Source organism: Octodon degus, unplaced genomic scaffold (genome assembly GCF_000260255.1).
Source record: "Octodon degus isolate 3935 unplaced genomic scaffold, OctDeg1.0 scaffold00083, whole genome shotgun sequence".
NCBI classification, from domain to species: Eukaryota; Metazoa; Chordata; class Mammalia; order Rodentia; family Octodontidae; genus Octodon; species Octodon degus.
The window spans coordinates 10,384,389-10,403,088 of NW_004524659.1; the positions used below are offsets into that span (position 1 = coordinate 10,384,389).

At 52.8% G+C, this 18,700-nt stretch overlaps 2 protein-coding genes across 7 annotated transcripts; one reads left to right on the forward strand and one right to left on the reverse strand.

The window, feature by feature from the left end:
- The first annotated feature begins 5,367 nt into the window (after positions 1–5,367).
- On the forward strand, positions 5,368–7,024 carry CUNH19orf33 (chromosome unknown C19orf33 homolog). Its single transcript, XM_004636862.2, has 4 exons — positions 5,368–6,345; positions 6,442–6,548; positions 6,697–6,768; positions 6,862–7,024. The coding sequence occupies exons 1-4, from the start codon at positions 6,324–6,326 to the stop codon at positions 6,967–6,969; spliced, it is 309 nt and encodes a 102-aa protein (XP_004636919.1). The 5' UTR covers positions 5,368–6,323; the 3' UTR covers positions 6,970–7,024.
- A 60-nt stretch (positions 7,025–7,084) lies between these two features.
- On the reverse strand, positions 7,085–16,255 carry Yif1b (Yip1 interacting factor homolog B, membrane trafficking protein). 6 transcript variants are annotated; one of them, XM_004636771.2, is made up of 8 exons: positions 16,148–16,255; positions 10,947–11,185; positions 10,768–10,872; positions 10,604–10,682; positions 10,432–10,489; positions 9,372–9,527; positions 9,202–9,295; positions 7,085–7,349 (listed from the first exon to the last, which is right to left on the reverse strand). In XM_004636771.2, exons 1-8 carry the CDS (start codon positions 16,188–16,190, stop codon positions 7,194–7,196), a joined length of 930 nt encoding a protein of 309 aa, XP_004636828.1. In that variant the 5' UTR covers positions 16,191–16,255; the 3' UTR covers positions 7,085–7,193. The 6 variants fall into 6 exon arrangements, with proteins under 6 accessions (XP_004636828.1, XP_023577397.1, XP_004636827.1 ...); XM_023721629.1 differs by having other exon boundaries at positions 9,372–9,536; XM_004636770.2 differs by having other exon boundaries at positions 16,139–16,237.
- Positions 16,256–18,700: the final 2,445 nt, after the last annotated feature.

An 18,700-nucleotide genomic window follows, 5' to 3' on the forward strand; every position in this document is an offset into this window, starting at 1 on the left:
TAAAGAGAGTGCCTGGGCATACAGAGGGCAGGTCCCCTGGCCCCCTCTCAGGCTGGTGTCTGGGTTCTTCCCTCCCTCTTGGCTCCTGGTTCCATCACACAGTTGACACTTCCCAGGTTAGGATGCTGCTGTCCAGTGTAGCCCTTGAAGCCTGTGTCAGGTTTTAAGTTTGTGGTGGGGTTTTTGTTGTTGTTTTTTGCGGAACCAGGGATTGAACTCAGCCCCTTTCGCTTGCCAGGGAAGCGCTTATTCTACTGAGCCATCTCCCCTGGCCTCACTTTCTGTGATATTCACTGGTTGGTAATGGTACCTTTTTGTTGTAAAGGCTACCCAGATGGGCCAGTAGCTCAGGTACTGAGTGGGCACTGCACACCATACCACTTGTCATCAGCTTCAAACAGGAAAGATGAGCTTTTATACATTTACTCAGGGCTGGCTATGGTGGCATACACCTGTAATCCCAGCTACTAAAGGAGGTTGAGACAAGAGAATTGCAAGTTTCAGGCCAGCCTAGGCTACTTAAACCCTGTCTCAAAATTGAAAATAAGGGAGACTGGAGGTGTTTGGTGGTATGTTGTTCAGAGTATTTGCCTGTTGTGTAAGGGCCTGGGTTCCACCCGCAGCATCAAACAAAGATTTTTTCACTTGCCTTTTTTTTTTTTTTTGGCAGAACCAGGGATTGAACTCAGGCCCTTGCAATTGCCAGGCAGGTGCTTATTCTATTGAGCCATCCCCCCAGCCATTTCACTGCTTCTGAACCACACGTCTTACTAGTGAGACAGTGGCTGCCCACCAAAAAAAAAAAAAAAAACACTTCTCCCTAGGGCACTTCCTGCTCAGGACAAGGAGCCAGAGATGCTACACCTCTCCCCGACTAATGTGAAGCCTAGGCCTGCATCTGCCCCAAGGGGGTCTAGGGACTGGGAGTCCAGTTTGGCATTGCTGTCAAGCTTCTTTCCTGCATGGACTCACCTTGGGTGGTGAGCACAGTGCCCACCTGGTTGAGTGGACTGTTTGCAAGCTTCCTTACACTGGCCATATGAGAGAGAAAATGTGTTCCTATCAATTTGTAAAAATAAACTCATTTCCTTCCACTGAGGGGACTTCTTGTGAGTAGTGGTGCTAGAAGGGGTGAAGTTGTGCTTTGAGGGGTGGACACACCCATCTTCTGACCTTGGGGGATCAGCATGGCTCCAGGTCATGCATTGATGTGCTTCCACCTAGGTGGAGCAGCATCTGAACCTGGGACTCTGCCCTGCCCACAGCACGCTGCCCCAAGGCCACCCAGCATGCTGGCTTGATACCTGCTGTCACCACAGCTCCTGAGTGAGGGCCCCACCCCAACATTTCCATAGGCCAGCACAGCCTTGGGCCAGCCAGGTTGGTTGAAGATCATGTTTTTGACACCCAGGGAATCCTGGGCAATTCCTGTGTGGCACTGGAGATTGCACTCAGTGGCACTGCCCACATGGCTGGTGGTGTGGTCAGTGTGATGGCCTTTTAGGTCAGGCTTTATGACTGTGTTGAGTCCTCTGTGCCCTATCCTGTGGGGTTTGTGTGGGGAAAAGGCTCCCTCTCAGTGGGGCATGACAAGAGTGCTGTGTAGTGACCAGCAGGAACACCGAACTCAGTAGTTTGGTATCAGCCTCCTTCATGGTTCCTAGTGGATGGCAGTGGGTCTTCCTGAAATAAGTCCTATCCCCCTGCTTAGGTGCCCCGGGCAACACACTCTACAGATAGAGCCAGCTGTGGTGGCACACGCCTATAATTGCAACACAAAGGAGAATCACTGAGCTCAAAGCTGGCCTGAGCTATGTAACAAGAATCTGTCTCAAAAAACAAAAAATTATCATAGAACTGACAGTTGGCTGGTTGGATGCCAAGTTTGAGCCTCCGCAGCTGTGCTGTCAGCTCTGTGACACCTCCCAGAGGATGGTCTGTCAAAATTTCCTGATGTTTAGTGTCTCAGCCCCGATTCTGTGTGCTTAATGTCATCACTGTGTGCGTAGGGTCATTGACAGAGTGGGATGTGGTTGTTCTTTTTTTTTGCTGAACCGGAGATTAAACTCAGGCCCTTGCACTTGCCAGGGAAGCACTTATTCCACGGAGCCATCTCCCTGGCCCCGATGTGGTTGTTCTTAAAAGAAAACATTCCAACACAGGGATTATGATGTTTATAGGACCAGGCTACTCTGTGTACATGAACTCCAGGCAAGACTAAACCAGACCTTGTTACAGCTGTTCTCTAGTTGACCATGTGTGCCCCGAGACATGCAGGAGCACAAGAACCCATGGAGGACTGTCCCTTCCCATAATCCACCTGCAGCGTGTGGCTTCCCTGTGCACTGAATGTGTATCCAGAAGCCTCTTCCTAAGTGCAGCACCAGGGTCAGGTTCAGAGTTGGAGTGACCCCCTGAGGGACATCTGTGTCCTTCAGGTGGACATCAGGGAAAGGGCAAGTTAATGCTATGAGCAAGGTCAGTACTGTTGTAGGCCACTTGAGAACACAAGTCTTTTTTTCTAAGGGAGTGGAATTCTGTTGACATCCTTTGCACCAAGGCATTTTAGGGAGAAAAAATTAGGGAATCAGCAGAAGGTAAAGAGCAGAACCATTAGATACCAATGTTAGACCAACAGGGGAATCCTTGCTAGTCTTCTTTTTTTTTTTTTTTTTTTTTGTACCAGGAATGGAACTCAGGACCTCGCAGTTGCAGGCAGTTGGTCCTCAAAAGGGGAATCCCACATGCTACCTGGACCTATTGTTGGTCGGTGAGGAAAGGCCAGGCAAACAGGCCTGGGGAGCATAGATGTGAGCTTCTGTCCCTGGTCCCAATGGCCATGACAGATGAAAAGTGAATGACAGGGTACTAATCCAAAGAACAGAAGGCTCACTATACCTTTCGGGCCTCACACCTGTGTTGCTGATCAAGCATTTCTGTGTCTACCTTCCGAGATATGCGTGGCCACCATTTGTAAGTCTGGGCCGTAGGTAGGGTAGGGAGATACCAAAGGATAGGCTCTCCTGTGTGATTCTGCCTTCATTTCAGTAAGTCACTAGGTTTTACCACTGCAGCATGGCTATTCAGCTAAGAATGTTTCCCAGCCTCCCTTGTAGCTAGATGTGACCATAAGTCCTGGCCAATAGGTTGTGCATAGATGGGTCTGCATCTCCCCGCCCCTTCCTTTTTTCCTGTCTCTTTTATTAGAGTACTGAAGATGGAACTAGGGTTTTGTGATGCTACAGAAGAGCTCAACCAGTGAAGCTCACCCCAAGTCAAGGCCTGGAAAGGAAGGGTTTGTCTCCACTTTGCCCTTCCTGACAACTGGACAGTCCCATAGTGGGGATCAGCCTCTGCAGGTCACCTTGCCCTGGAAGGACACAGGGCAACAAGATGGATGGAGCCTGGTCTCATGGGGTACACACACAGCCCTCAGCCTCACACTAGCACAGGCTATCCTCTGAGAAAAGGGATGTCTTTTTTTTTTTTTTTTTGAGACAGGGTCTTGCTGTGTAGCCCAGGCTGGCCCTGATCCCTCACAGCGACCTCCTGCCTCAGGCCCCCAAGGGCTGGGATCACTGGCATGAGTTCCTTCTTTTTTTTTTTTTTTTTTTTTTTGTGGCTGGCTCAGCCCACCCTGGGGGCAGGGCTAGCGCGGCATGTGGAGCTGGGGATCGAACTGCAGTCCCTGAGTGCTTGCCTAAGCAGGTGCCTTAGACTGCTGAGCTATCTCACCAGCCACTTTTGTTTGTTTTGAGACAGGGTCTCACTAGGTAGTACAGACTGGCCTCAAACCCACATGTTCTTTCCTGCAGCATCCCAAGTGTGTGTCACCATGACCACTTGTCTGTTAAGTTTCATGAGAAATAATAGGTGCTTGTAAATAATAACATTGAGCATCTGTTTTTATTTACCTGTGTCAGGCACACTGCAAAACCATTTCCCTGTGAGGCAAGTTTGCGTCTTTATCCTGGTAGGAGCATAAATCCAGGGTGGTTAGCCCATTTGTCCGCAGAGCAGTGAGGGGTACAGCAAGGAGCCCACTGTCCGCAGCCTGACCTCCACAGCCCAGAGATAGCCAGTCTGTACTGGCTCTAGCCTATCATTAGCATACCCTTGGCATCAGGTAACCTGATTCCCCACTAAGTCATACCTTTCTGAGCTATGAGCAAAGCCGTGGATGTCCCCACCCTCACACACAGGAGTTACTTAGCAGAGAAGCAGACACCAGCAGACACTTTCCCTCTCTGTCTCTCTCCTAGTTCTAGGGATTGGACCCAGGGTCTTTGCACTGAGCTACATACTCAGTCAGCCCTTTATTTTGAGACAGGGTCTCACTAAATTAAGTAGCCCAGGTGGGACTTAATTTTGTGATCCTACTGCCTCAGCCTCCCAAAGGGCTGGGATTACAGCCCTGTGCCACTAAACCCAGCTGTGAGCAAAGCCACAATCACTGCTCATCTCCTCCGCTCATCAAAAGAGCAAAGATCTCTGACTTGTCATTGCTGTCACCCCTACCCAGCCTCATCTCTGTCTCTGTCTTCTTCGTCCCTCTAACTGCCGCACAGTTCTTTGGACACACGAGTGCATTCCTGCTTCAGAGCTTCTGTGCTTGCGTCCCTCTGAGCAGGGTACTCTCCCACTGCATCTTCAGATCTTTACTCAAAATACACCAGCCAGGCACTGTGGTGTGTGACTGTGGTCCCAGCTACTCTGGAGGCTGAGGCAGGAGGAACACTTGAGCCCAGTTTAATGCCAGCCTGGGCCACACAGTGAGACATACAGCCCCATCTCAAAAGGAAAACAAAAACCAAGAAAACTTACAGAATTTCAGGGAGATCCCCTGGTGACTTTATAATCCAGCCCCTCTGTAGCGTATCACACAATGATTATCCATCCCTCTGGACTGCTATTTTGCTGTTTTTATTTTACAGAACTGGGAGTGGAACCCCAGTCCTCACTCAATCTAGGTAAATGCTCTACTACTGAGCTTTATCCCAGCCCTAAAGACAAGGTCTTGAATTGCCCAGGTTGGCCTTAAACTTGTCATTCTCTTGCCTTAGACTCCCCCACCTGAGACCCTCCCCCCATTGTGGCTGTGCTACCACTTCCGGCTGTATTTCTCTCCTTGAATCATACATATCACTTAAAAAATAAAAATAAAGAACTAAGTTCAGTGACACATCCCTGTAATCCCAACAATGGGGAAGCTGAAGCAGAAGGATCATTTGCAAGAGTTCTAGGCCAGCCTAGGCTCAAAGTGAGTTAGTTCAAGGCCAGTCTGAACTACATTAGGGAGACCATCTCAAAAAAAAAAAAAAGGCAAGCTCTGAGATTTGTTACATAAAACTTTTCTAATATACAATTCACTGACTTTTAATAACTTTACTGCCAGGCGTGGTGCACACACCCATAATTCCTACACTCTAAAGGTTGAGGCAGGAGGATCACAAGTTCAAGCCAGCCTAGGTTATATAACCTATGTTTCAAGCCCCCACCCACAAAGAAACCCTGAGAGATCTTCCTCTCAGGCCCATGAAGAGGCAGAGACAGGCTGTGCACAAGCCAGGGAGCAGGTCCTCTCTCCACACAGGATCTGCTTGCTAGTGCTTTGGTCTTGGACTCTAAAGTTCCAGCATTATGAAAAACAAATAGTTTAAAGCACTAGTCCTATGGATTTACTATAGCAGTCCAAAGTAAGACCCTTGGTTTATTCAAAACCAACCAAACAAACAAACAAAAAACCAAACACAATCCCAGGTATCGGAGTAGAAAACTCATCCAAGTCTCCCAGGTACCCCAGGATCTGCCTTCACAAATAAGCGACAAGACGTCACTCTCAGAGGTCTGCCTGCAGGTCTCAGCTTCTTGCTCTAAGAGCCCAAGGGCTCTTCCAGGCCCCCAGATGGGCTGCAAATCTCAGCTAAAGCCACAAAGATCTGGGAATTGTGCAGGCACACTCATGAGGTGTCCGCCCAATCACAGAACTCTGGAGAGCTTGGCCACTGCAGGTGACATCTGACCCGCTGAGGGGAAGCCAAGGACTACTCTCAGTCCTCGCCCCCGAAACCGGATCTCCCCCTATCGCTCAGCCCCATCTCGGGGGCCCTTCCCCTCTTAAGCAGCTTGGTTCTGCCTCCATTTCCACCGAGGAATCTGGGAGGAGCCAGGGCAGGGCTCTGAGTCATCTCGGAGAAGCTGCAGGGACAAAGGTCAGGAGGGTGGACCACTGGGAATTCCTGGGCGGGCAGGTCCACTGTTCCTCCCCTACCCCAGGGCACCGCGGTTCCTCTGGCACTTGGGACACACCTGTTCTGGCCACCATGGACTTCAGCCTGGAGGCAGGTGCGCTCAGGGGGTTCCGGCCCAAAGGGTGGCGGATCCAGACTTAGGCTCACTCCCTTTCGCCTGCGCCAACCCACCCGACCCTTCTCTCTGCAGCCCTGGGTTCCAACTCCAAGAAGACAGAGGGGACATGCAAACTGGGAGACCCCAAGCACGGTCCCCCTAAAGCTCAAGGTGGGCCAGGGGCAGGCCAGAAGCCGCAGGTGAGTCGCCTCAGCACCGAGTCCATCCGAGGAGGGGAGGCTGGGGTGAACTGTCGTCCTGGGGCCACGTTGCACCTCAGCCGTCCAACTTGGGGTGCGGGACCTGAGGTTTCCAGCCCTCACTGCCATTCCCCCCCCCCCCCCCCAGCACGGCCATGGTTGTTCCTCAGACTCCAGCAGCAGCAGCAGCAGCTCCAGTGACTCGGACTCTGAGGGGAAGGTAAGGGGACTGCACATCCTGTCTGGGACCCGGGAGGGTCGCGGTCCAGTCACCTTTTCGAGCCCCAATCTCTCCTTGTTACTCCACCCACAGTCCCACTCCGCCTGCTCACAGCAGCACAAAGGCACTAAGGACAAGACCAAAAAGCCTAAGATGAAGAAGGACAAGAAAGAGAAAGACAAAAAGAAGGGCAAGAAGTGAACTGCTCCCTGACGGGCGGGTGGGGTTCATTAAACCTTGGGTCCTGCTCAGTCTTTCCCGCCCGCGCCCCGCCGCCCCCTGCCGGCCGCCCCGCGCGTGCGCCAAGTAGCCAGAGTCGCGCGAGCCTCTGGGTTTATTAATTCCTTGTGCAGCTGGAGGTCTCAGCACCTTGGTAGAGGGGCGGGTCGCGGGGGTGGCCCGGCCCGCAGAGATGATGAGGGTGCTCAGCGCACCAGGTGGAAGGTGAGCCAGTACATAAGCAGAGGCTGCGCCGCCGCCACCGCCATGGTCAGGTACATGCGCAGCTGGTTCCGCGCGCCGCGCACCGGAACCCCTTCTGCCGCGGCCTCGGCCAGGATCTTCAGCCGCAGTGTCCGGATCTGGAGGACGAATGCAGGTCACTCAGTTAGCCGGGATGGGGTCCTGAACAGACCTCCCGCCTCGGCCCTGAGGCTGCCTGCAAGCCAGGCCCGAAGTGGCCCTGGGGCTCCTCACTGTTAACGTCCTGCCAGGGGTTAGTGATGAGCTGGCTCCCTCTGCTGCCGGACTTCTTATATTTGCCAAGAGATACGTTTGCTTTTCGCGCAGGTGAAACCCCAGACCTCCTGCATGACAGGCAAGCTATCTACCACCAAGCTAGTCCCCTATAATCCCTCATGACAATCTTTTTTGCCTTCCTGGGATTGAACCCCGGAGCTTCCCACTAAGATAAATTCCCAGCGCTTTTTTTTTTTTTTTTTTTTTTTTTTTTTTTGTATTTTTTAGGGAAGGGTCTACAGGGTGTTCAGGGTCTCACTACTAGATCAGACTCGTATTGATCCGCCTGTTTACAGCCTCCCAAGAGCTGGGATTACAGGCGAGCGCCACCATGCCCAATCTCAGTTTCCCTCTGTCCGCCCTGGGGGGGGGCTGGCACTGGTACCACAGGCCCTGGGATTGAACCCCTGGCCCATGTGCCTGCTTGCAGGTGCTTTAATCCGCTGAGCTATTTGGCTGGCCCTTCCCAGCGCTTTTTATTTATATATTTATTTTATTTTATTTTTTAAATCCTGCTTTCAGCCCCAGCACTGGGATTACAGGCATGTGCCACTATGTCTGGACTCTGGCCAGTTCAGCCCATCCTGGGTGTGGGAGCTTGCATAAGCAGGCGCTTTAGTCGGCTGAGCTATCTTGCCCACCCCTTTCTGAAATAGGGTCTGCTATGTAGCCCAGGCTGTCCTGGAACTCTCAATCCTCTGTCTCAGCTGCCCAGAGTGCTAGTATTCCAGGCATGTACCACCACAGGTGGCCCCAGATGACAATTTTTCAAGACAAGCTATTTTCTAAAACACTTTCAATTTCGTGTGTGTGTGTGTGTGTGTGTGTGTGTGTGTACCAGGAATCAAATTAAGGACCCCTCATGCTTGCCAGACAGGCTCTGTGCAGCTGAGCTATCTCCCTGGCCCTCGATTTCTTTTTAAATGCTTACAGCCAGGTGTCCCGCGGCACACACTTGTAATTCCCAGAACTCATGGAACTGAGGCAGGAGGATTGGTCACAAGTTCAATGCCAGTCCCAACTATTTAGTGAGTTCAATGCCATCCTGAGTTACACAGTGAGGCCCTGTCTCAAAAACAAACAAACAAATAAAAACAGGGCTGGGGATTTAGCTAGAATTACAGGGTGTGGCCCCATGCCCAGCTGCACTCTGCCTTTTTGTGCTCAAAATGAATCCTCGTAGCACCCTGAGGTGCAGTCCTCATCATCCCATTAAACAAAAGGGAAAACAGGTCTGAACAGGGAAGGGACCTTCACTGAATCCAGTAAGCCTGGGGTCACCCAAGCCCGAAGCCCCCACTGCCCTTAAGCAGCACCCCCACTTCAGTGGGAAGGGTCCTCAGAATCTCCTTCCAGGGACATCCTGGCCAGAAGCCACCATATAAGGGGAGTGGAGCAAGGGGAAGAGGCCAGCCAGGAGTTGGAACACTGGGTAACCCCGGGCCCCTACGCCCCTGCAGCTTTTTGGTCCTGCTTCTCCTCCAGCCTCAGCCTAGACGCTCCCTCATGGAAGCCTTCTTGGCTACTCAGGTGGCCAGTCTAAGCCACCTTAGACTGTGTGGCTCTGGTCTAAACTCTCTCCCTAAAATAAGTAAACAAACCCCCTCCCTGACATCCTCAGCACAGGGGCCCCACAGACCACATTTAACCCAAGAGGCCTATGCCCAGCCCCACTTGCAATGAGCCCCAGCTCACCATGAACACAAAGATGGAGATGCAGAACCAGCCCAGCACCAGGTAGTAACCAGTCTTCCCAAAGAGCAGGCCCATGAGGACACCGCTGATCATGCTGGAAGGAGAGAGGAGCCTGGGCTGAGAGAACAGCCTTTAGGCGAGGGCTGGTAAGCAGGGTGGGACATACTCACCCAACATATTTGTAGCCCAAGAAGGCTACCAGGTCGATGGTAGTGAGGTCGGTGTTGATGGTGACCAGGTAGAGGCTGAGCAGGATGGCCAGCACCTCCAGGGCCAGCCAGGCCAGTGCTGAGCTTGCCTGTAGCCCCAGAAGGTCTGGGGAGAACCTGCGGGCGCTGAGTTCAGTCAAGTGCCTGGCAGCTCAGGGTGTCCCTGAGCAATGCCTGGGGACAGCTCTATGCGGGTGTGGGATGGGGCTGGAGACTCAATGTGACCAAGATGAATGTGGGGCTGTCCTCATGGAAATGCTACTCTGGGAAGGAGGCACCACTGTCCCCACACAGACATGTCCAGCAGGGTCAGGACTGGGCTACAGAAACTGTAGGGGGCTGTGCTCAAGGCAGTCAGGAGAGTAAGGCAGAGGGCCTTCCCCAGAGAGGAGACAGTAAGCTGAGCCTGGAAAGAGTAAGAAGCCGGGGGGGAGGGGAGGGGGGGGCTGACCTGTGACCAGGGCCTCAACAGTGAACCAACAGTTGTTTTTAGTGCCATGAAGGAAAGGAACAGGAGATTATGAGTGCAAGATGGGGCTTTGACCCTGGCTGGGGCGAGGCAGTGACATGGGAATGAGACATGGCAAATGAGCAGGCCCAGGAGAGGAACGTACTCCCGCGAAGGGAGCTGAAGTTCAAAGGCCCTGGGAGGCAGAACTTCTGAGGAAGAGAACAGGGTGGTCGGGCCTCACAGGGCTAAGAGTAGCTGTGCAGGTGTGTTGGGGTGTGGCCAGCCCCCCACCCCCAGTGGGGGTACTCTTTTAGGTCAGAGTGAGGAATGGGCAGACTTGGGGCTAGAGGCCAGGAGAAAGGACACATTGGAGGGCTATCCATAGCAGGGCATCTGAGGCTGCACTTGGGTAGGATGAAGGGAAGAGATAAGGTCATGCCAGGGTGACAGGGAGGGCTCTGTCTTGAGTCAACCGGGAGAAAGGAGAGGCTCTTCTAAAAGAAGAACTGAGGTCTTGCTCCTTGGCCAGTGAACCCCATTTCACCCCACCCCACCCTGGACCTCCCTTACCTGTCCTGGGTCCCCAGTGCTAGGCCAGCCACCAGGATGTAGGTGATGAAAGCCATTGCTGTAGGAGGTAGAGCCAGACACTGGTCAGAGGAGGAAGCACTGTGCTGGGGCTCAGGCCCACACATGCCCACCACAGGGAGGAAGGTCTGGGGCGGAGGGCAGGATGTGTGACCTGGAATGTAGAGGTCTGGAGCGTTGACATCAAAGCGGGGGGCCACCGGGGTGTCCTGCTGGTACTGCACCTCCCAGTCCTGTAGGGCAACAGGAAGTGGCCTGGATCCCCAGAGTAGCCAGCCCCCAGCCCCCAGTGCCCCAGTTCCTGGCAGGAGCACTGACCTGATGCAGGTAGGGGAAGATGAGCAGGCCCAGCTTTTTGCCCACATATACCGTGTCCACAGCAAAGTAATACTTGAGCTTGGTGACAGGGATGAAGCGGTCGATCTGGGGAAGCAGAGCTCAAGCCTGAGGCCTCATGGCCCCTGTGGTCGCCCACTCCCACTAGTCCCAGCACTCACGTTCTTGTCCACCAGCTCCTTGCCCTGTGCGGCCAGGCTGCTCCCATAGGCCATGGCCATGTTGGACACAGGATCTGCGAGGAAGGCCGCTTGGGATGAGGTAGAGCTGGCGGGGTAGCCCAGGCCGCCAGCTGCCCGCTGGGCCCCATAACCCCGGCTCTGAGCTGAACTTGTGTCATCAAACAGCTGGTGTGGGTCCGCCATGCCCGGCTGGGACACTGGGATCCTCCGCTTTGACGCTACAGAGGAAAAATGGGGGGGGGGGGGCTCCTGTATTCTGCAGGAACTCTCCCTGCTGTCCCCACCACAGTGGGGATGGGTCACCATGACAGAACCCTGATTTTGATGTCAGATGGGCTGTCAAGTAGGGCTGCTCTCCATCCACCCATCCATCTTCCATCCACATAATAATAAGGATGATGACAGCTACTCTATACTATGGCCAACTGCCCACAAAAATCCTGTACAAAGAGCGCCCAAGGGTTCTGTTCCCGTCTCCTTCCACACTGCCCCTCAGGCATTTGACTGCAGCCAGCAGGGCTTCTCCATACCCCCGGACACCCTGTCACCCTGCTACCTCAGGGCCTTTGCACTAGCTGTGCCTCTACCCAGCATGCTCTTGCTCCCCACCTCGGGGCTCCTCCTCTCCCCCGTGAGGTCTTGCTGCGTGGAATGTTCTCCAACACCTGACTCCCCTGCCTGCAACTGCACTTCCCGCTGCGGCACTGCCCCCTCCCTCCCCTGCTTCATTAGGTCTACAGTGCAGCACTACTTGACAGACTCATTATTTTGTTCCCTTCCCCCACTGGACAGTAAGCCCCTATCCCTAGATTAGGGCTACAGTCAGCTCTTCTCAAAACCATGCAGGCAGCGAGGCAATGGTGGTGCACACCTTAGTCCCAGTACTTGGGAGGCTGAGGCAGGAGGGTGGCCTTGAGGCCAGCCTGGACTACACAGCAAGACTTTGTCTCAAAAAACAAAACTCATGCAGGTATCAAGCACAGCCTGGTTTCAAAAGCCTTGTCAAAGGTCAGAGCTGAGGGTGTGGCTCAGTGGTACAGTGCTTGCCTAGCAGGTGGGAGGCACAGCAAAAACCCAAATAAAAGCCAGGCATGGTGGTGCTCGCCTGTAATCCCAGCTCTTGGGAGGCTGGGGCAGAAGGATCACCTTGAGTTTGAGGCACAAAAGCCCCAATTAAAACCCATAAAAGTTTTCCCAAGTGTTGGGTGGAAGCAGGAGAAGGAGAGTGGAGGTTGCTGAGTTGGCCTGGATGTGGACTAAGGGACAGGCCACTTCTGGATAGCTCTCCCACAAAGGAGGTAAAGGAGAGGACTCTGGGAGGCAGGCGCACTGGGGTGTGGGGAGGAAACAGCTGCCTGCCCAGATCCTGGCTTGACCTTTGGGGAAGTGGGGGGCGCTGTCTGTTGAGATGTGGGTGTGTGGGGGCCTGCTCCTGAGCACCACACAACACTGACACAGCAAACCCTTTCTGCCACTCCAGGGGGTAGGGGACAGGGGACAGGGTGAGGAAAGAAATCAAATTACCCACATGCTGCCCTCAACTCTCTGTGGAGCGGAGTTCACTGTTCTGCTAGGCAGCACTGTGAGGCATTGAGGGGACAAGTGCCCAGCCCACAGGAAGCATCCAGTTCACCACCTTATTGCCAATTTACGGCCCTGGGCTCTACCTCTGCCCACCCCATCCTGCCTCGGCCTCCTGGAGAATGAACTGGGGCTTCACACTGAACTACATCTCCAACCCTTTTTAAAATTTTTTACTTTGAGACAGGGTTTCAGAGTTGCCCAGGCTGGGCTCTGACTTGCAATATTCCTGCCTCAGCCTCCTAGGATTATAGGCCTAGACCACCACAACCTACCCTCTCTCGCTCTCTCTCTCTCTTTTTTTTTTTTTTGTAGCCTGAAAACAATGGTCTCTTCATTCCCAAAGCAAAGAGCATTAGCCCCACCTTGTCCCTACACCGCATTTCCTGCTGGCTTCCAGAAAGTTCCGTGCAAGCCTCCTTGGTCCCTGTCAGGCTATCAGCCTTCAGTACTCTGGGTTCTGCTGTTATGTGGCCTCCTAAAAGCCTCTCCACTGATCAAGACTAACGCCACTGTTCTCTTACCTGAATCAAGCCCATGGCAGCTTTTAGTACCACTGCTTCTAATGCCAATCTCCAAATCTCTGCTTTTCCTTTTTTTTTTTTTTTTTGATACAAGCTGGCTAACTTGCTCAGGTGGGCCTCATCTAGTGATCCTCCTGCCTCAGCCTCCTGAGTGCTGGGATTACGGGCAGCATTACCATACCTGGCTGACCTCTCTACTTCTGAAAACATCTGTAGGCATCTGTTTCTCTTACCTGTCTGATCCCACAAACACGCACTGGGCACCCTCCACTGTGGGGACTGCGTCGTAGGCACAGGGGACACAGCAGTGGATGAAGCAACAAACCCTTCTGCCTGTGCGCAGCCAGGAGTCTCCCCTCTGGCCACTCTCCAAATCCCTCACACTGGACACCCAGTCTGCCGCCCTCGCCCGCCCTTGTCCCTGCTTCTCAGCTACACTGGCCTCAGCCACAGCCAGCGCTCACCAAGTGCACCTTTGGCTGCCGGGACTCACCTGCAGCCACTGTTTGTGTCCCAGCTAGTAACGCAGGTGTGGCCCCCTCCCGGAATCCTCCAGCTGTCTGTGGATCCTTACCTCAGCCCCCAAACCCCCACCTCCCCTCTGTCTGACCGGCTAGTCTGTGCCCACCACATCCCACTGTTATCCCCCTTCTCACATGTCACCTCCAACCTGATGTAAATGTCCTAGCTGGTCCCATGGCCCAGCATTCTAAGCCCTACCTACCTTTACTTCAATGGGCAGCCCATAATACTTTTTTTAAAAAAAATTTATTTTAGGGAAGGGTCTACAAGGTGTTCAAGGTCTATTAGATTGGACTAGTAGTGATCTGCCTGTTTACAGCCTCCCAAGCTCAACGGATTAAAGTGCCTTCTTAGGCAGATACAGGGACCTGGACGCAGAGAGGCTACTGAGGCTGGGTGTGGTGGCGCACACCTGTAATCCCAGAGCTTAGGAGGCTGAAAACAGGATCACTACGAGTCCGATTTACGTAGTGAGACCATGTACACCCTGTACTAAATACATTTTTTAAAAAAGTTTTAAATTTTGAAATGGTCTGGCTAAATGGCCCAGGCTGGACTCAAACTTGAGATCCTCTTGTCTCGATCTTCTGAAGTGTGCACTACCATGCTCAGCTTTTCTTTTCTTTTTCTGGGGGGACAGGGACTGCCTATGGCTGGCCTTGAACTTGTGCAGTCTTCTTTTGTCTGAGCCTCTCATAATGTCTGGCATTACAGACATGCCACGCTATGCCTGGCTTTCCATGATCCTTTTATTTTATTGATTTCTTTATTTGACAGGGTTTTGCTGTGTAGCTCAGGCTGGGCTTGAATTTGCAGCAATCCTCCCACCTCAGCCCCCGTGAGTGCTGGGATTACAGGTGTGGACCACCATGGCAGGCCCTACGAGCCTTTTCAGTACAAATGAAGTGCCCACTGTGCTGAAAATCAAATCCAAATGCATACTAGGCCCTGTGTGCCAGGCCTGCCAGCCACAACTTCCTCTTCTCTGGCTGTACCCTGCCAAGCTCCTTGTACCCACAGGCTTTTTGTTGTTGTTGTTGTACCAAGAAAAGGAACTGAAGTTGAGAAGTCCCACTTGCCAGGCAGGCAGGCACTGTGCCACTGAGCTATGCCCCCCTCCTTTGCTTTTTTTTTTTTGGTGGAACCGGGGATTGAACTCAGGCCCTTGCGCTTGCCAGGGAAGCGCTTATTCCACTGAGCCATCTCCCCGGCCCCCCCTCCTTTGCTTTTGAGCAAGCTCCACCGTGTTTCATCTTGGAACATCTTCCCTCCCTCAGCACCTGCACACCTTCTCTGAGCCTCTCCTCACTCCTTCATACAAAGCACCAGCCCCACCGGCTGTTGACTGTAACCTCCAGTGCTTTGCTTCTCGTCTCAGCGCTCAGCAGACCTTCTAGGTCCACTCATCTGTCCACACCTCTTCCTGCCTTTCCTCTGGCTGCGCATCTCCTAGGCAACCCCTACCCTCTTCCAACAAGTGCAATGACACCCCAGGCCAGATTTCCCCTCGTGCTCCCACAACAGACTTCTCTGTGCATCTAAAGCCTTCCCTAACCCCTCAGCCTGCACCTGCGCCTCCCCATCCCGTCCCCAACCTCCACGTGTACGTCCTCTTCCACCTTCAACTCCGTTTAAGCCTCCCAGCCTATCCCAGAGCCCTCTGCCCGAGCCTCCTGCATCACAGCGCCACTACTCTAGACAGTCACTGTCATCCACTGTTACTGGCAGCTGCAAGAAGACAGGAACAGCGCTGACTGGGCACCGCAGCATCCCCTGGGCCATCCACCACTGGGCCAGCCAAGCTCCTTACTGACTGAAAGGAACAGCACATCCCCTTCTCCCTCAAAAGAGCGCACGCCTCAACCCGTGGTCACATCCCAGATTATTGTCTTGGAATCCCCACAACCCCCCAAATTTCTTGTTGACTTGCTTGCATCCTACTTAAGTGTCTGTCTTCCCATTGAACTCTGACGGCAAGAACTCAGCTGCGCTGCTTACTACTCGGCACCCACGTTTCAACACAGGGACTGGCCCAGGGGAGAGTGAGGGAAGACATGTTGAAGGAGTAAATGGAAAGCACACTGTACATGTGGAGATGAAGAACTTAACAAAATCAGAGATAGGAAAAGGAGGTTAACAGAACGGGAAATACAAGTTCAAATCTTAAACTAGGGGTAAACGTGGCGCTCTCCGCCCGGAGGCCGTAGTAAGGGGCGTGGGCGACAGCTCGTGGGCACTGGGCAGACTCGGGAGGGTGGGAAGCAGAAGCGAGCAGATCGCTAAGAGCAAATGAATGAAAGTCGCGTTTCTCTGCGCATGACACAATATCCTGCCTCAAGTTGTTTTCTTCTAGAATCCAAAGGAATGTCTTAAAAGAATGTACCCCCGATGCGCCCCCTACCCGGACCTGGCATCCCTGCGCTGTGCACACCTCGAAACTCCGGATCTTCGATCGCGTGACCTCTGACCCGCAGTGACCTCGCTAACCGCCGCTAAGGCCCCGCCACGCCCCCGCCCGCCAGATCTCCTCGGCTGGCCACGTACGCCACTTACGCAGCCGGGGCGTCCCCGCCGCCGCCAAGCCTGCCGTGTACATCCTTCCCCGCCGTCTACACCTCAATCGCGATACGGAACGTGCCCGCCCGGCTCCCGTAGCCACGCCCCAGAGATACATACTAGCCAATGAGTTTCATGATTGAGATAGGCCACGCCCCAGAAAGGCCAGCCCGAATGGTGTGTGGCTTACGTAAGGGGCGGGAACTGGGGCTGGAGACGTGTAGCAAGAGGGAAGACAGAAGGGTGGGGCCTGGAACGTCCAGAAGAGAAACGTAGACGAGGAGGTGTGGAGTGAAGAGCGAGATGGGAAACGGAGTTCTTTACGTTCAAGCAGTCGTTTGGATCTGAGAGCCCTGGGGAACCAGACAAGGGTGTGAGTGGCGTCGGGGCAGGAGAGGTGAATTTGTGTGCCCCGAGGACTAATAGGAGTTGTGTGAGCTCTAGCGCTTATGCATGTGGCACTCATAGGTTATTTATTTATTTGGTGTAGGGTCTCCTACGCAGCTCGGACTGGTAGTGATGTTCCAGTCTCAGCCTCGTAGCGCGGGGATTACAGGCGAGAGCCACCGCCCGGTCTCGGTGGCCTGCTTGGCTTGGGCCGGCATGGCGTGCAGTACTGGGGGTCAAACCCGGGTCCTTGCGCTTGCCAGGCAGGCGCTTAGACTACCGAGATATCCCCCCGGTCCCCCGCATTAGTGTTTTTGTTGTTGGTTTTTTGTTTTTTGTTTTCCTTTTTGCCGAACCGGGGATTGAATTCAGACCCTTGCGCTTGCCAGGGAAGCGCTTATTCCACTGAGCCATCTCCCAGGCCCCTTGTTTTTATGTTTTTTATTTTGCAGTACTAGGAGTTGAACCCAGGACCTTCATACTGACATACATCTTCAGCTTTATTTTCATTTTGGGGATCTTGCTAAATTGCCCAGGCGGGGATCAAACTTGTGGTCCTTCTGACTCAGCCTCCCTAGTAGCTGGGATTACATGTTTGTTTGCTTTGAGACACAGCAGCCCAGGCTAACCTTGAACTCCTGATCCTGAGGTCCTGAGTTCTAAAATTATAGACATGTGTCCCCATATCTACCTCCCTCCTTAAGCTTTTTTTTTTTTTTTTTTTTTACTTTTAGAGACCAGGTCTCACTATGCAGTTTAGCAGTTCAGGCTGGCGTTGAGCTCACTCTGTAGCCCAGGCTGGTCTCCAACTCACAACAGTCCTGCCTCAGCCTCCCCAGTGCTAGTATTACAGGCATGCACCACCATGCCCAGCCCTTCTTAGGTATTAAAGTATTTCATGAAAAAGGACACCTAACAAGATAGTTGGTAAAAACTGGTATTTTTCTTCAGAAATACCTTTAGGTTGTTTCCTAGAAATTCAAACAAATGTTCTCAGGTTGTGACTGTTTCCTCCAATGCCTGGTTCCCGCCAAACAGCATCAGCAACCCCAGCAGCTCATGGCACCAGCTAGTGTTGAGCCCTGACAGCCAGCTTCATTCGTCTCCTCTCTTCTCCCCTGCCCCCACTTATCACAGGCAGACACTGGTGGAAGTGACTTCTGGGTCCTGATAGCACTCCGGAAGGATTGCAGCATGTGGCCCTATCATGGTGGCATCTCTTTCCTCCTCTGAGACAGGGGCTTTCAGGGGGGAGTTTGAGGACTGCTCCCAGTTTCGCAGTGCTGGCTGAGTTAGGTCCTTTTTCTTTTATGGTGCCCATTTCTCCTCTCTGAGGCACCATCTGTTCCTTAGGCTTCACTACCATTCTTCTTATCAGCTCTTCCACTTATTCCAGATTAACACTTCTGTAGCAATTTTTTTTTTTATTAATAAAGTAAGTATTTTGACTTCCTGCTGATCTCTTGGGTTTTATTTGGTTGTTTTTCTTTCTTTCTTTCTTTCTTTTTTTAAATAGGGTCTTAATATGTAATCCAGGCTGGCCTTGAACTCACTACACAGCCCATGGTGGGGTTGAACTTGCAGCAATCCTGCCTCAGCCTCCTGAGTGCTGAGATGAAGGTGTGTACCACCATGCTGCACCCTGCTGACCTCTTATGTGACTGTAGTCATCCTTCAGTACCTGAGGAGAATTGGTTCCGGAAACTCATGGATACCCAAATCCTTAAACACTCAAGTCCTTTACATAAAATGATATTGGTGGGCCAGGGATATAGCTCAGTAGCAAGGTGCCTGCCTGCCAAGTGTGCGGTCCTGAGTTTGACTCCTTGTTTATTTATTTATTTTTTGGATTCAGTACAGGGTCTACAGGGTCTCACTACACAGATCAGATTCATAGGGATTCTCCTGTTTTGAGCCTCAGAAGAGCTGGGATTACAGGAGTACACCAACACACCCAGACTCAAAGGCTGGCTCAGCAGGGGCAGGGCTGGCATGGCACAAAGGGGTTCGAACCTGGCCACTTCGCTCTGCCTAAACAGGCGCTTTAGTCCGCTGAGCTATCTGGTCAGCCCTCCTGGTTTATTTATTTATTTATTTAATATTTATTTATTTATTTTGTGTGTGTGTGGCCAGCTCAGCCCACCAGGGGGCGGGGCTGGCTGG